Here is a 14,059-nt window from a genome sequence, read left to right on the forward strand (position 1 = left end):
AATACAATGCTTTAATGTTTTTATAACTTGATATATTGTTTTTTGTATTGTCCGTCAAATAAACATAAAAAAAAATAAAAAAATATCTTTATCAAAAATATTTTCGCCGAATGTTGGCCTCAAAATAGAGACGCTAGGGTAGGAGTAAAGTGTGATATTGCCAGTGAGCAGGCTTTACACCAAGAATGTACCCCAAGCTAGGAGACATTTTCATTGGTTACGTTTTGTTTTCAAAATGTTTTTACTTTAATTATTTACATATCGGTACTTAAAACAGTTTTTAAGAGCCATTAACTAATTCTTTATGACATACTCAACATCTTTTTTTTCTTTCATTGTGCCCATGCAGCATTTCTAGAGAAATTAGTAGACGTGTTTTTAAGTAAAAAACAAAACAAAACCAAAAAACACCCTGCCCTTGTCACTTAGATCAATTTCTTCTTTTAATGCTTTCAAGACTTCTATGGTGGTCCACCTTACATCTAATGTAGCTGGGCTAGAAGGGCTAGTGAAATTCCTCTAGGGCAGGGGGTGGGCAACTTTGATGATGGTGAGCGCCACTATATTTCCACCTTCACTCCAGAGGGCCACATTGCATATTGCTACGTCCTACTTTTGTCATAACTCATACAAAAGAAGCCTCTTTTGAATTGGAATCCTGAATTATGTTTTGTTCTTTTTTAAATTGGAATCCTGAAATGTAACATTTTGATTCAATTTCAAACGCATTTAGTTAGCCTATATACTCATGTTAACTTCATGAACCTAAATACAAATACATTGGACTTAAAATATCAGCATTCCGGTATTAACCTGAGGGCCGCATTAAGTGAAGGTCAGGGCCGTATGTGGCCCCCGGGCCGCCAGTTGTCCATGTATGCTCTAGTGAAATTTCAAAATAAAAATGTTCTACCAACCATCATGTCGCGCTTATTTACTTGGAACTGTCTGAAGGGCACGAACTGGACGATGTCCCGAAGGGCGGGGTGGCCCCTCGGCGAGTACAGGATTTTGTCGTCGCTGTCCAGGAACTCCATGGCCTCGAAGTCGGCGTCGCCCACCCCGATGATGATGATGGACATGGGCAGCCGCGAGGCCTCCACCACGGCAGTGCGCGTCTGATCCATGTCTGTGATCACGCCATCAGTGAGGATGAGCAGGACGTAGTATTGCTGCGGTGGAGAAGAATTAGAGTGGAAGCAGAAATAAGACAACTAAATACTGTGGAATAAACTCCCTGTCGCACTTAGAACGACAGACTCACTCCCTAGCTTCCACTGTGGCCTGAAGACTCACTCCACCTAAGCCCATAGCACTTGCCTACCCTCAATGACCATACATGAAAGCTAGATGGATAGCATTCTTAGGTTTTATATACAGTTTTCTACTGATTAGGTGCTTTGTCTACCTGCGTTATTTTCTCTAGATTGACATTTCTCTGCAATTGATGTATTGATGTTGATGTATTACCTTGCTTATTGTATTGATGTATTTATTACCCTGCTCATTGTAAGTCGCTCTGGATTAAGAGCTTCTGCTAAATGCCTAAACTGTAAACAGTAAATAAGCAATAGATTCAATACCTCACATAGTAATTTTGTATGCACCATACTATGGATATGCATTCATACCTGCGTATCATAATACTGCTGTGGATATACAGATTCATCTAAAGAATATATAATATTGTGTAGTAAAGTTTAATTTCTTCTGTAATATAATGAAACATTTGAAACTTTCATATATTGTAGATACATTGCGCATGCAGTGAAATATTCAAATCCTTTTTTGTTTACATTTTTATGGCATACAGCTCATGAATGTCAAAAGTCCATATGTTAAAACTCAAAATATTACACGAGACCGATCAAAACAAGGATTTATAATACAGAAATGTCAACCCTCTTAAGTCAAGTGTTTCTTGAAGTCCAGTGGGAAATTTCCACCGTGTGATGATTATGGGTGCTATATGTCTATATCTATCTCAATATATATATATATATTTTTTTATGAATCTCTAATCTATATACTGATGAGTTATGCATCTTTCAGCACCATACATTTTATACCATCACAAACGCTTTTATCCAAGCTGCAATCCCTAAATCCACTACATTTAAATTCATCCCACCTACTGTATCATGGAAAAGATGGGCTACTCACGGAGGCAGAGTTCTGCTGTAATGCCTGCCTGGCGAAGCAGGCGGCATGGTTGATGACCGGGGCAAAGTTGGTGGGACCAAAGAGCTTCACCTGGGGGAGACACTGCTGGTAGGCTGCCACCACTCCCTCTATACCTAAAAGAACACACACGTGTGAACTTCATGCCAAACAATATACACCAGGGGTCTTCAACGTTTTCAGGCCAAGGACCCCTTAGTTGAGAGAGAGATGAAGCAGGGACCTCCGCAACCTGTTCATAGATTCCATGTAGTTTAATTGTTTGACCGCACGATCATCAGTGTATTTTGGATTCATGTCAATTCGTGTTTTCAGATATTTAACCACTTGAACCGTCAATACTTAATAAACTTTCACTCTGTAGACTACTAATTGTGCTCTTTTTTCCACTACACCAAACCTCTTTGCCGAAAATAGCCCGATCTACAAGCTTGTAGATCTGCTATTAGATCTGGGCTAAAGTTCTCCGAATATGGACACTAGGGTTCAAGCAATCTGAGTTCCCAGAGGTTCTTTTTCTCGCCACTAGGGGGGCGAGAAGAACCTCTGGGCTAAAACTATGACATTCCTGGGCAGGAAGTTGTCCCAGGCTCAGAATCTGAGCTGGGTCAATACTGGAAGTAGAGCCCTGTGCAAACCTTCAAAACATCCAGAACAGAAACCAACCAAAAACACTACACAATATGCAGCCCATGTTTCAAGGTGAATCCTACCAGACTAGGGTTCAAGTGGTTAATATAAAAAAGGAGAAAAAAAGTTTCTATCACAGTAGAAGTAACTCTGAGACCGGACCCCCTGTTGAAGACCCTTGCTATACACCAACATGGGACAAGCGAAAATGGCCTATCTCCGAGCTATCTAGGAGCTCAGTATATTTTTGTTATTTTTGATCATTGTCAAAAACTAACATTTTACAGATGAAAGCAGTGTGGGTTAAACTTACCAGCACAAAATGGGTTGGAAGAGTCAAAATTTATAGGAAATTCATGGGACACCTGTAAACATAAAAAAAGAAAAAAGGAAAAGGATAAAAGAAAAAAGGATGGAATACCATCTGGTAGGTTCTGAGCTGAAATACATGTCTTAACTTCAATGGTTCAGGTATCAACTTTTTGATATGACATTCCTATGTCCTTGGATATTAGTGTAAAATCAGTCAAATATATAAAAAGTGAGAAAAAACATCCAGATTTTTCCCTCCACAAGTATATTAGTGTTCTACTTGAATAATAAGAATGAAACTATTCTATCATGGTTTTCATTCATTTAACAAATCATACAATTCTGTAACATCTCATACATGCCAGGTAGGTGGGATCTGGGCTCCGAAGCCAAAGACAGGAAACATCTTGTTACTGCACATTAGAAACAGTAAGAACAGTGAGTGGAAAAAATATATTCATGATAAACAACAACAGTTATTTATTTTCCACCTTTTGGCTACATGGTAGAATACATTTTTCGAGTGGCCATAAACAGAAAATAGTGACATTTCACATTTGTAATCGCATTAAAAAGTTAAAGATCTGGTGCCACCTGTCATAGTCCTGGATGACGCTGCCCACGGCCCAGATTGCCGTCAGGTACTCATTGTAGCCCTCTGGGTTGATGTAGTGGAGAGACTGAGGGGTCCTGGGATCCCCGTTGGAGCCGGTGAAGTCTATGGCAATCTGTCATAAGGACCAAATACAAGTAAAGCCCTTTGCACACAGGCGCGTTTAACCGCACGGATAAAACGGACAATATCATTTTTTGAAAAGAAAACAATGATTCTCTATGACCTCATGCACACCGGCTCCGAATTAGCCGTGCGACGAGTGGCTGCCGCCGTGCGTTTTTGTCTCGATCGAACTCAGTTCGATTCGTGCGTCTTGTCGCATGCGGTAAAAAACTCATCACTCCTTTTATGACTCCTTTTTGGATCCGCAGCGCCGATTCCGCACAGCCTTGCACACCAAATCCAATGCGTTTTATTCATGCCGCAAACGAAAAAAACGCAACTGTCCTGTGTGCAAAGGGCTTAACAGTCATGGATCTGGATTGTGATGGCAGTCTGACCACAAAGCTCCAACACATGCACCAAACTCCCTCGACCAGGGCTCTTCAACAGGGGGTTCGGGACCCCTAGGGGGTCCTCCAAATCTTTGTGTGATAGAAACCTTTCTTCAATTTTTTTATATTAACCACTTGAACCCTAGTGTCCATATTCTGAGAACTTAAGCCAAAAATAGCAGATCTACAAGCTCACAACGCCTCACGCTGCGAGGCGTTGTGAGCTTGTAGATCGTCTATTTTCGGGAAAGAGGTTTGGTTTAGAGGGGAAAAAGAGCAGACTAGTAGAGTGAAAAGTCAACTTTATTAAGTATTGACAGTTCAAGTGGTTAAATATCTGAAGACACAAATTGACATGAATCCAAAATACACTGATGATTGTGCTGTCAATCAATGAAACTGTATGGAATCTATTAACAGGTTGTGGGGGTCCTTGCTTCATCTCTCTCTCAACTAAGGGGTCCTTGGCCTGAAAACGTTGAAGACCCCTGCCCTAGACTATTTTACTACGTTAACAATTGTGCCGAAACTTGCTTTGTGTGAAAATTAATCAAGCAAATTACATTCAGTCGGCTAATGTAGGCTGACTATAGGCTGGTAGGGCATTGATCATATTGCCTGGTGGGATTTAGTATTTAAAGGAAGACCACCCATTTTCAATATTGAACTATGTCATTAATATACCTTAGAGGAGTTGTGTGGAAATAAAAAAAGGTTCCCCTTCTTCTGTGTTGCCTAGACTCCTCTAAGGTATATTAATGACATAGTTCAATATTGAAAATGGGTGGTCTTCCCCTTTAAAGACTGAAGTCATTGAGCATAACCGTGGGTTGTTGTGGATTGTTAGCATTGTGGAATGGATGAATTTGTGTTTTTAGTGAAGGAAGGCTTCCTTTGAGGAAACCATTCTGAACTTGTCAACAAGAGGAGAAAGAGACACTGCCTGATTCACACTGGTGAACACGTTTTGTAAAACAGCAATCTTTGAGCATCTCATTCCCATGCCATCAGACATGCTTTCTACCGTCACCTTTACACGACCCCAAGCACACCCACTGCTCTGGATATAAATACATTACCGTGTCAAAAATAATTAAATCAGTACACGTCTTTGGAAAATAAAGTTCAGTCAAACAAACGTTCAAACTCATACATAATGTAACATGTGCAAGTGTAGTTTTGTCCATCTGGATATACAGTATGAAGCAAACACACAATTAGTCAGAGGATATTAATACAATCTGGGAATACATTCCTAACCAAGAAATGTCTTCACCAATGTGTCTGTAAAAGGTGTCTAGTCTAACCATTCTCTCGAGACAGTCATGATAGCTTACGCTTCAAAGGAAGAGGGACAGACCGAGTGGGTATCCCCCTTTCTTTGACGATGGCTTGCCAGATTGAGTCTAACAAATACATCTAACAAAGTTTGAAATTCAAAATCCCTAGGTAGGAGAATCTTCGACAGCTGGGGTAACTTTGCGTCTCATTCACTTAATATAAAGGGGAAAAAAAGACTCCCAAAGATCTGCTTTAAGTAGGATGTGAGGGGTCTAACTAGGTGTTTTTAATTATTCTGAATCCATTGCAAGCATTTGTTTTGCCACGAAAAACATTCCTTGGGCGAAAAACGGCCCCACAAAACGATGGTTTAGTGATGATGAGTCATCACTTTTCAGTTTTGCGGGGGCCGTTTGTAGCCAAAGGAATGTTTTTCTTGGTAAGGAATTTATTCCCAGATTTGCCATTATTCTGATAATATTCCCTTCCTACATGGACACCAAGGTGTTGTTGCATGGCTACATAGGGGAGGTTTTGTGATATTTATAAACTCACAGTGAAGTTGAGCTGAGTGCCTCCCATGATGTAATCCAGGAAGGTGTACTCCTTCACCACCTGAAAGGTTAAATATCAGATTAATTCATCATGAAGTGATATACGCTGTAGGATTATAAACCCATCTCACCATTAACTCTTTCTCAGCCACGTGGAGCCACACTTAATATTAAAACCGGATTAAACCGTACTTCATCTGTACTCGAATTAGCCGACCGGAATTTTCCGTACTAGGTCATTAACTCACTTAGCGCCGAGCGAGCCAGATTTCAATATGAATCTGCGCTTATAACGCCAGGAAATAGCTATATTGAATCCCCAAAATCACATTACATAACCAGGTACACGTGCCTGCGAATGCCACAAGATGACCACTAGAGTGAGCCATAGCCCATAGACCTTCCATGGTCCCATGTTAAGTCAGAATAAAAAACGAGGTTCAGGACATAACAGGATGGTACAATGACATGCTCTCCATTGACATTCAATGGACAGGCCGCGGGCCGCCATTTGAGCTCAATACTGCTCAATTCGTGCTTGATCGTCTCAAACCACCATTGGTATGGGCATCGGAACGTATATAGATGCCACACAGAAAGTTTCCGAATCAAAATCCGACCTAGTGAAGCTACGTGAGGGTCGGATGGTTTGCATTGAGCCTAGCGGCTAACAGAGGCCTACGTAAACAGGAAGCTATGGCTTAAAGGTGACGTCATAATCGTATCCTTTTTTTTCACGGTTTTCATCTGTATGCTAGTCGAAGGTAAGCTAACCGTTCCGGTCTATCAACCCAAATTAAAAGCTTAAACAATGCTTTTATATAAAAGTCGCTCCGAGTCGCTCGGCACTAAACGCCATCATTAGTTAGTCGCCCCGAAAGTCGCTCGGCGCTAAGTGAGTTAACTCTTATACTGCTTTGGACGTTCCCGTTCGCCCCAATTCTCGAGGTCGCGCCGCGCCAATACGGCCGTTCGTTCGTTTACCTTGTTGATGTCCTTAAGCTGATGAGGGGTCGCGCCGCCGTGTACTGTAATCACATCGTCCGCAGTGATGGTCTTAAAAATCCATTATGCGTTAACATCAACGGAGACCAATTCTCTTCCGTGTTGATTTTCTCTGGCCCTGAGGCTCTGTGGCCAGTGAGTGCTCTCAATGTATGGCAAGCGAGACCGGACAAATTCACATTAATGGCATGACGCCGCCCTCTGCTGCCTGGTCTGCGAAAGTGCAGACCAGGCACTTAAAAAAAAAAAAAAAAGAATGTCTATCTATCTACTATAACGTCGCAAAGGTAAGCTGCTTTTTGATGGCACCAGACCCAATAAATAAATAAATAATCTGGCAGGGAAAAAGTTAAAACCGAAATAAATGATAATTATCAACAACAAAAAAACGATCGGCAGCTGTCCTCCGTCTCTTCTTCGGCTGGTCTAAAAGGATCATTCTCTCAACCCTTGCACCGGAAGAGCTTCTGGTCACTATCCCTTCTCTATACCCAATTTCCCGTTCACTTTCATTGTAGGAGAAGGCGTTAGCATAGCATCTCTCGGTTATGGTTTCGACCAGATAGAAGTTGAGATCGGGGCTTCATACGGACTGGATTACATTCGTTTATCTCGATTTGCACGGATCGTGCACGCGAAACGCATGGGGGGGGAAGACGACTCGGCCAAAATCCCCACTATATGCCAATGGAGATGAGACACTTCGTGGTGAGTTTTAACCGGGGGATTGACGGAAGAGAAAAAAAAAAAGAACGTTGCCATCCTAGAAGGCACGCGTTGATGTTGATGTTTATAATCATAATATTATGTCTCAGATCATAATACAATGATAGAAATGTCCGGCTAGTCCACAACAAGCCATTCTGGCCAGGCTGGGAAAGTGTTAAAGGACAACTCCGCCCCCCAAATAACATCTAGGCTAATTTTCGTACTTTTGATCCAAAAAACTGTCCATGGGGTGTATTAGGCAAAAATGGCCCTGTTGTCCAGTTTCCCCAGCAGAACCCACCCAGCTATGTGTTGCGGTCAAAAGTGTTTTTCTTTTTCATGAATGGGTTACTAGTTGTCATTACAAGCACTTCCATGCCTTGGTTATCCCACACAAGCCGCCACAGTCTCATAAATCATGTTTTGGGGTGAGCATTCTGTAAAACTGCCAATCAAAGTGACTGTACTGGCCAATCACAGCGTGTATTTTCCGGGACTTGGCAAAACACATAAAAGCCTAACATCTGTTTAGCAGTGTGTGGCAGCTTGTATGGGGACAACCAAGGCATGGATGTGTTTGTAATGACAACTAATAGTAAGAAAATCACTTTTGACCGCAACAAATGGTGTAAAAGCAATAGGCTTATGCCTAATAGACCCCATGGACAGTAGTTTTGGATCAATATAAGTACAATGAGCCTAGATGTTATTTAGGGAGGAGTTGTCCTTTAACTGAAGCAACTACAAGGGCTGACCACTCTCCTTTCAGAAGCAAAGCTGCATGGCAGATGGAATAACTGCATTACCTGACACTGCTTGATGCCTATGACCCCCGAGTTTGTATAGCCTCTCTTCTTGTGCAACTTCTTTCTGTTGATACATGGAAATTCAGCCTAGGGAAGAAAAAGAACAGACCCATGTTTGTGTCAATTAGTAGTTATTATTATGTATAAATAAAATATGAATAATATAGTAATACATAATCATTAATAAATGTAATTACAATTGAAATTATGTTGGAAGAGGACGAGGTTCATGAAACTGTACATGCTATCATACAGTACATACACACTCACCGGGGAGAGGTGAGTTCCCTGTTGCATTTGTGGGAGTGTAGCCTCAAACTCTCCAATCAGTGAATGGGAGCCATTCTCGTGATGGTCGTAACATAACACCTGGTGGCAAACAGAAAACCTTAGCAGATGACAAGATAAAAGATCCAGTAATGGATGGTTGACTTTTGCTATGATTTAACTCATGCAGACAGCACACTACTATTAATCTGATCATTTGGGGTACGAGGGGATGGCAACTGCCACCACCTAAGACAGGGGTCTTCAACGTTTTCAGGCCAGGAGCCCCCAATCTGATGGGGAGATGGAGCAGGGACCCCCTACCTTGTAGGGTGGGGGTGGGGCTACAACATATATTTTATATTCATGTATACAATTGTGTTTCATGTGTATAAACATAGCATGCTATTGTGCATTCAATGCTAAACTATTAAAATAATAGATTCATGCTTTTATTTTAAACATGCATGTACAAGCCGTACCACTGCCATTTATAAACATACCTTATTAACTGAGAACCAATGTCAATACAATCAATATATCACTAACAATCTGTCAATTAAACAAGACTTAAAAAAAAAAAAAAAAAATTAAAGCTACAATCTGTGGGGTTTTTTTTCAGTCGTCTCCCTCCCCCGACAAAGAGATGTAATTGCAATTTTCCGAACTACAATAAAAATAATATCATGTTTGTTGAGAACTGTAAGATCAAATCAAAACAATGTTGGCCAGTGAGTAGAGAGACCATAAAGGTGGGAGAGAGAGAGGTGATGACATGATGCAGAAAAGGGCCTGGGGTCGATTTGGAACCCCTGCCGGCTGCAGGAAGGACCAGGTTACCTACTGGAGTGGCCTTGCTCCAAATAACTTTGATGACACTGTCAACCAGTATGTGTCCTACCCAACACAGAGTCCACATTTCTCAAAAGAAGAGGAACACTCCAACCACTGAAGTTATATTAATTTATATTACAGGGTCACATGGGAAGCCACCTGGGAAACATACGGTACCCGGTGTCCCCAGTGTTGAATTATCTTTTCTGAGCAGGGGTCACGCCTCTCACGCAAACGGACATGCATTGATGCCAAAAATCCCCAAGTTCACACCTCGACAACGCTTTAGTGTCACAACAGGGTGTTTTAACAAAGAAACAAGCCTGTATGCATATCAATAGACCTGTATAGTAGGAGTTGAGCGATGTTCGTGTGACGTCATGAAGATTGCGTACCCCCAAACATTGAATCAGCAATGCAACACTGGGTGTCCCTGAGCAAAACCCCTAACTGCACACATAGCGCTCACTCCTCTCTATGTGTTAAATACAGAGGACAAATTCCATGCATTTGCAAACAGTGAAAATTATAATTATTGTTAAACAGTGTTTGTTCTGTAAAAGGTAGCTCTCCGCCGCACCGATGTTAAGTGTTAGAAAGCGTCTGATGCTGAAAATCTTGGGTTTGGGTACACTGTCACGTCGGGTTGCAAGTAGTAGGGAAGCATTGTTAGGCTTTAGACACTTCCCTACGACCGTAGACGCTCCCCTTTCGACCGTCAGAAAGCAGCGGGCTTGTTGTTGAAAAAGACATTAAGCCATAAATCATGTTTAGCACCATAGTAGCCTGTCTGTCGGTGTCGGCTCTCAGGTGCATTCAGCATTTCACACCTTCTAACCTGATATCTTAACTTATTTAATTCGACTGCCAGTCTGTAGCAATCTGTACTCTTGTAGCAGCGGAGAGCTATCTTAACAAGGGTCTTCCTGTCTCTCCAGCTCTTTAGAAGATCTAATTTCAGGGAAATGTGTTTACTTAAGAGCTGGAAAGATGGGAAGACGTCCCTGGTATTGAACAAACACTCTAGCAATCATTAATATTGATCACTTATTTAAACTAAAAAGTATCACCTACAGCAGATTTAACATTCTATCTCAGTTGTTCTCAACCTGTGGTACATGTACCAGTAAGACTCCCTAATCGGGAGATAAGCATCAGGTTGCATTATGCAAACTTTAGAAGGTAATCGTAGCCAATCAGGAGGGAATATGGGAAATATGGGACAGATCCATGACTTTAGAGATACTTTGTGTACCGCTTTGCGTGATTTTAGACCAAAATCTGTATGAGCAGTGTCCAAATATTTTGCAAAAATCTGCCTGATGGTGGCGCTATAAGAGGGGCATACGAGAAATGAGTGGTGGAGGCTGTGATTTGCCATCCAAGGAGTGTGTGTGCAAAGTTTGGCATTGATAGGGCCAACGGTGGCGGAGACATGAGTACTAGTAGGGCAAAAGTGTGACGTGACAGACTGACCGACTGCCGGTGGAGCTTTTCATAGTAACTGCGACCTAACCACTGGCAGGGGCGTCACACCAAATTCTGGGCCCTGGGTACAAGGATTCACTGCGGGCCACCATGAATGTTAACTATTGAAAAATAGCAGATATACAAGCTTGTAGATCTGCTATTTTTGAAAAATCTTGAAAATGTGTGCAAGAAACCTATGTCAAGGACCCCCAAGATGATATGTATTTGGCCACGGACCCCGATCTCAAAATATTTAGTTCCAGGGACCCCCAGAAGAAAAATTTGAGTTAGAAATGTTCGCTTAAAAAATACATAGGCTATATTCAAAGATTTTCACACATTTTCACAACTTTTCAAAAATAGCAGATCTACAAGCTCGCAGCGCGGCACTCGGTGCCGCGCTGTGAGCTTGTATATCTGCTATTTTTCAATAGCTAAAGTTACTAGGGCCCCTCCACCTTGGGCCCTGGTAACTCAGTCCCACTTTCCTACCCCTTGTGACGCCCCTGACCACTGGTGGTACTTGAGACGCCCTCTGGAGGTACACAGAGGGGGTCTCCCAAAAAAGAAGGAACAATATAAAAGTGGAGTGAAATATTTATATTGGTAGTTCTGACCAAGCTCTTCAGTTGAAAAAGGCTCTCAATGTCTGTCTCAGTGTCTGTGGTATTTTGGGTGACAACTGCAGGAGTTGAAGGAGTAGTTCACAACATTGGTTTAACGGCCCATGGAGCTTTGAAATCATGCTGAAGTTTTTGTTTTTGTGGCATTCCTAACTAAATCGGTCCTATTGACCCGATCGTCAAATTATTGGCTTGTGTATAGCGGAATAGGATGGGATAGGCCTACACACCTATATTTTAATGTATCAGTTATTATGGAGGTACTTGGAGAGACCGATAATTTCTGATGTAAAAAGGTTGAGAACCACTGTTCTAAATCATACAGATTGTTTAAAATAACACTTTATTCATTATAATAAGTTATAATGATAATAATCTTATTATAATAATAAGATTGTAGCTTTAAAGTTTACATAATTGGGGTGGAAATAAATAGGACAAAGAAAAATGCGCACCTTCTGGGAATAAGGCATACACACACACATCCAGCCTGGCAGGCAAATGGCCCTTCGTGAAAAGCTTGCTTCAAAAAGGTGGGAATAGTGTCAAAAAATTGAATGAAAATCACGTGAATTCAGTTCATTAGTATGTTAGAGTACAATGTTAACCTAAGCCATTACAAACTCTACTAAAAACACCAGAGGTAGTAGACATTGTGGTTGTAGGGAAATGCATTGTTATTATGTTAAGATGCATTTTACATGGTTTGTTATTTAAAATAAATATGTAAATCGTAATGACAGATTATTGCTAGACATGCGTGTGCTGTACCTTGATTGGCCTCTCCATGTCCCCATCGCAGAGAGAATGTAGGGGGATCTTGAAGGGTCTCCACATTGGGTTCAGGTTGTTTCTAACCACCTGCAGTAAGAAAGGAACAGTGAAGGTCTTTGCAAACAGAATGATGCATTTTTCTATTACGTTTTTTTTTAAATGGCCAATACATTTTTTATGCATCCAAAAAACGCAGGAATGGAACTGGGTTTAATTGAAAGAGATGACACATGAGACAGCTATTTTGGAGAAGGTTTGCAAGAGGCCATGTCCCAATGTCCCAATAAGTGATTTTTGAAATATGAAGCATGGCACACACCCAGTGGTGCTTTGGGATTTTTTTTCCCAGGCGGACGGTCATTTATTGACGTCACGTGCACGCGCGTGCACGCGCCACTAGAGGCTATTTAGATAGAAAGGATGTCAGCAGATCTAATGGTGGGAAAACAATAGTTTTCTAGTCTTAATTACATTTGCATTGTTACTTAAGATTTTATGTTCTACTTTCTTTTAATTCATTTAGAAAATACAGCGCTACAGTAGGATAGAGAAACAAAGTTTGCCTTGAACGAATCTCAAACACTAATTACCACAGTAATATGGAGCCATGTATGAGGACACACACACATCGACACATGCACATGCAGTCACAGCTGGAAACCTAGGTGTTAAAGTAGGCTATATATCCATATGAATAGAGGCTTGAGGACGCTCACACATTCACCACTAGAAACCTGTTATGCAAAGTAGTAGCCACTGATTAAAGTATTGCTTGTAGTTATCGCGGATTCGCGGGGTGGTCGCGGCTCTCGCGTTCGTGCACCGTTCGGTGCCGTCCGTGCGCGTGCATGTGGGGAAATATTTTCGGCCACACGGCGTCCGGTCGCGTCCGGCCCCCAAAGCGCTACTGCACACACCAATATTTGGGGTGTTTCCCTGAAGTTCCGAACTGCCTTCACTGAATGTGTGCGCCAATCCATGCATAAGTATCTTCTGAAGTTCTGTTGTAGTTTATGCTAGTCTGGCCAACTCAGATACTCAAATCTTGAAAAAAATGCTTTTTAGTTTGGAGATCACTGATCTAGCATTTTGACGACTGTCATTCACACTGCGGCCATCGCTACACCTCCCCCTTATTTAATGTATTTTTTGCGGATCTGCACTGATGTCAGAAATAACCCCTATGGAATCCTCAATACTGAAATCACTCCCCAGGACTAGGAACTTTAACTTTCTTTCTTCCACTTTTCTTTAAAGATGCAGTGCCATCATTCTTTTACCTACTAAAACATGATGATCAGGCATTATGATTATACTATGAGGAAGACATTTTCAAAAAAAGTGTAAAGAAAGTGTTAAAAATCTTTTTGTGTGTGGACCCACCAGTTCATTAAGTATGCCTGGTTGTCTGGTGGCTGGTGCCCAGCTGAGGTTAGCCACACCCACAATGTTGGGTGTATAGTAAAAGGGGAGGGGATGATTCTATGATGTCATTTAATCTGTG

General features: G+C 41.5%; 1 protein-coding gene across 1 annotated transcript in view; it reads right to left on the reverse strand.

Annotated features, from left to right (window-relative positions):
* The window catches only part of LOC308306629 (uncharacterized protein), a 62,314-nt gene that overhangs the window by 32,933 nt on the left and 15,322 nt on the right, over positions 1–14,059 (reverse strand). Inside the window, exons 7-15 of the mRNA XM_080751670.1 lie at positions 12,553–12,642; positions 8,858–8,956; positions 8,588–8,674; positions 6,070–6,129; positions 3,718–3,851; positions 3,482–3,536; positions 3,125–3,176; positions 2,164–2,297; positions 918–1,172 (exon numbers count right to left, since the gene is read on the reverse strand). Of these exons, the coding sequence (XP_080607796.1) occupies positions 918–1,172; positions 2,164–2,297; positions 3,125–3,176; positions 3,482–3,536; positions 3,718–3,851; positions 6,070–6,129; positions 8,588–8,674; positions 8,858–8,956; positions 12,553–12,642 (966 nt within the window). The remainder of the gene's footprint in view (positions 1–917; positions 1,173–2,163; positions 2,298–3,124; positions 3,177–3,481; positions 3,537–3,717; positions 3,852–6,069; positions 6,130–8,587; positions 8,675–8,857; positions 8,957–12,552; positions 12,643–14,059) is intronic.

The sequence above is a fragment of the Nannobrachium achirus genome (genome assembly GCF_963921795.1).
Source record: "Nannobrachium achirus genome assembly, chromosome: 21".
Taxonomy (NCBI): domain Eukaryota; kingdom Metazoa; phylum Chordata; class Actinopteri; order Myctophiformes; family Myctophidae; genus Nannobrachium; species Nannobrachium achirus.